The sequence below is a fragment of the Ursus maritimus genome, unplaced genomic scaffold, assembly GCF_017311325.1.
Source record: "Ursus maritimus isolate PB19 unplaced genomic scaffold, ASM1731132v1 scaffold_34, whole genome shotgun sequence".
Classification (NCBI taxonomy): Eukaryota; Metazoa; Chordata; class Mammalia; order Carnivora; family Ursidae; genus Ursus; species Ursus maritimus.
The window spans coordinates 26,604,106-26,607,064 of NW_024426008.1; the positions used below are offsets into that span (position 1 = coordinate 26,604,106).

A 2,959-nucleotide genomic window follows, 5' to 3' on the forward strand; every position below is an offset into this window, starting at 1 on the left:
GGGTGAATCAGCCACCTAGGACTGCTGGTAAATCAGTAGAATTTTCTTGGTAGAAAAACAACACAGCACCCCGCCTTTGCCCAGAAGGCTCCCTGGCCTGCCGGCCAGCCTGCCCACAGCATGCCAGCCCCGCACTGTTCCCCTGCTGGACCGGCTTCCGGTCAAGCACAGAGGCTCAGCCCAGACATACTGGCCTAATAAAAAAGATTGATTCACTCGGGACACTTCCCCCTAGATGTTTCTCAAAGAAAGTCTTTGTGGAAAAAATGTAAATTCTTTTCCCCCATAAGTCTGCGAATGGGGTTGTAAGAGCAGCAGTCGGCAGAACTCGGCTGTGGGCAGAGAGCTCTTAGAATAGCAGGTAGCAGAGGCTGGCTCCACTCACAATTGCTCACCCCATTGGTGTGGACGCCGTCTTCCCATTTTTGCTCAGATCTTTGAAGTTCTATCACAGCTATGACAAAGTGATGACTCACTTAAATGCAGTCATCATGTCATACACGGTATTAATACCGCGGTGACATTGCCGTAAGAGGAAAAGGTTCCTGCAAGCATTCTGCCAACACCATCCTCAGGGACCACAAAGGGCAGCGCCTGCAGAAGGCCGCGCTCATTGTGCAGGAGGGCGCCGCCAGCATCCTGGCGCTGCTCTGATAAGCAGCTGTCAGAAAGGAGGGGGCTGCGGGGAGCAGAGGGGGAGGGGAGGGAGAGACCGCTGTTATCAGGCTGGAGGGCAGCCTTGAGTTGCTGCACTGATGTCTTATCTCAAGTATGCTCCTGTCTTGCAAGCTGAAAAATCTCCCTAAAAAGAGAGAGATGGGAGCAGGGCTCCAGGTCTGCGTCCCCTCCCCCACGCCCAGCGCCTGGGAGCCTGTAACTCAGCCCCACAGGAAGACGGCGTAGGTGCCATCCGGTCCCTGTCCGGGCTTCAAAACGCACTTGGAACCCTGCAAACCACCACCCCCTCAGGCGGGAAGCCCCTACCCTCAATAAAGAGAATAAGTCTGTTTCAGTAAGTTTATTGTAAAACAACCCAAAGCTGCAGCAGCATATTCCTTTAAAACCGGAGCATCGCCCCGTCCTCTTTGAGACAGCGGTGCAGGCTGCTCACTCCATCAGAGCTCCTGTAACTGTCCGAGTCCAGGCCTCGCCCGCCTGGCCTTTCCCCTCCTTCCTGGCGAGAGCGCAGGCTGCTGAGTCACGCCTGCCCGGCCGGTCCGTCCTTCCCGGCCCCGTGGCCGACGGCCCGCCTTCCCCGGCAAGCAGCCGCTCCCCACACTCGCAGAGTCCCGGGCTGGGGGCCAGCCCGCCCCTGCCGCCGCCGGGCCCCTCCTGCAGGGACCGCCTGTCCTCGCAGCTCTCCACGCAGCACTCCGGTCCTGCGCCCTCCGAGGGCGCATCCACAGAGCCAGCCGCGCGCTAGGCGCCCCGGGGCGTCACCACGTCGATCAGACCAAGGCCCCCTCCGGGCTGTCACTCGGGGAGGGTGATACTGGGCACCCAGTCGTTGACGCTGCGGCTCTCTTCGCAGAACACGCTGAGCTTCTCCAAGGCGGGGTCCTTCCACGCGTCCTCATTGGGGTTCTGCGGGGAGAGCGCAGAGGTCAGCCTGGCTGGCCGCTGGCCGATGGCCGATGGCCGCGGCGGGGCGACGCCGGGGCGGAGGCGGCACTCACCGAAATGAGGATGCAGTGCAGGTCTCCCGGGGCTGCAGCCTCGTCGCCGGCGCCCACGATAGCCGCCAGCCGCTGCACGTCGCCCACGCGCACGATGTCTATGTCGTTCTCACAGCAGAACGCCTGGATCAGCGTAAAGTGGATCTGCAGGGCGATGTCGCCCTCGTCCTCTGCGTCGGCGGCCAGCACGCAGAAGGTCACGTTGTCGGGGTCCCTGCGCAGGCGGGGACCGGGTGGTGAGGGCAGGGCGGCAAGCCCGGAGGGGGCCCCCCGCCGCCGTCTCCCCGCCGCCGCCCCCGCCCCCGCCCCAGGTCGCCCCACCCGGGGCCGCGTTCACACTCACACATTCAAGACTTTGGCGGACTCATAGACGCCGGCGGTGAGGCAGCCCTGGCGCTGCGCCGACAGCAGCAGCTCGTGCAGCGCTTTCCCGGCGCCCTGCATCCTGCGGACGAGCCAGCGCGGTGAGCGGGGACTGGCCAGAAGGCGCGGCGAAATCCCCAACCCCGAGGACACACCCCGAGCGCCCCTGCCCAGCGCCCCAGCCCCGGGGATGCGCTCCCGGTGCCTAGCTCCCACCCAGCGGCTCCCCGTCCTGGCGGGCCCCGAAGGCGGCCGCCCGAGCAGCTGCAGCCAGGACAGGGACAGAATCCCCGCGCCCCGAGACGTCCGGCGCCCGGCGCCGACCCACCTAGCGGTGCTTTCGGGAACCGTATCTTGGCCGCGGATTTCCTCCAGAGTCATGGTTCAGTCGGAGAGCAGCTAGTTATCCACGAAAGGAGCGAGCGGCGCAGACGCGGCGGGGACTGGGAAGACGGGGAACCCGAGGCAGCCTTGCGAGCCCAAGGCTGGCGAGTGCGCCCCAGTACGCCGCGCACCCTTTTATAGGCCCGGCCGCGGCGCCGCCAGCTGGCGCGAGGCTGCGCGCCCATTGGCCGGCGCCCGCTTTCTGATGCAAATGAGGCGGCCGCCGCGGCTCGTGCCAGAAGGCCACGTGGGGAGGGGTGCGGGGGATGACAATGCCTCAAATCTGCCGCTTTTGTCGGGGTGTTACCAGGCAGACTGGAGCCTGCAGATTTCACTCGCCTTTTTGTTTTTTTAAGTCCTTAAAAGGAAAAAGTTAAAAAAAAAAAAAACCTTGCTTGCTAATAGGACGCCGCAATTTATCAAATGCCCCTTTGGGGAAATTAAGATTTTTTTTTGCATTTATTTTTGTTGCTACCTTTCTATTTTTTTCTTTACTTTTAATTGAAAGTTTATGAGACTGTTGCTTTTAAACCGGA

The 2,959-nt window shown here is 62.1% G+C and overlaps 1 protein-coding gene across 1 annotated transcript; it reads right to left on the reverse strand.

Annotated features, from left to right (window-relative positions):
- Positions 1-1,003: 1,003 nt before the first annotated feature.
- On the reverse strand, positions 1,004-2,537 carry LOC103663314 (growth arrest and DNA damage-inducible protein GADD45 gamma). The gene is made up of 4 exons (XM_040620337.1): positions 2,368-2,537; positions 2,020-2,121; positions 1,677-1,890; positions 1,004-1,584 (listed from the first exon to the last, which is right to left on the reverse strand). The coding sequence occupies exons 1-4, from the start codon at positions 2,418-2,420 to the stop codon at positions 1,474-1,476; spliced, it is 480 nt and encodes a 159-aa protein (XP_040476271.1). The 5' UTR covers positions 2,421-2,537; the 3' UTR covers positions 1,004-1,473.
- Positions 2,538-2,959: the final 422 nt, after the last annotated feature.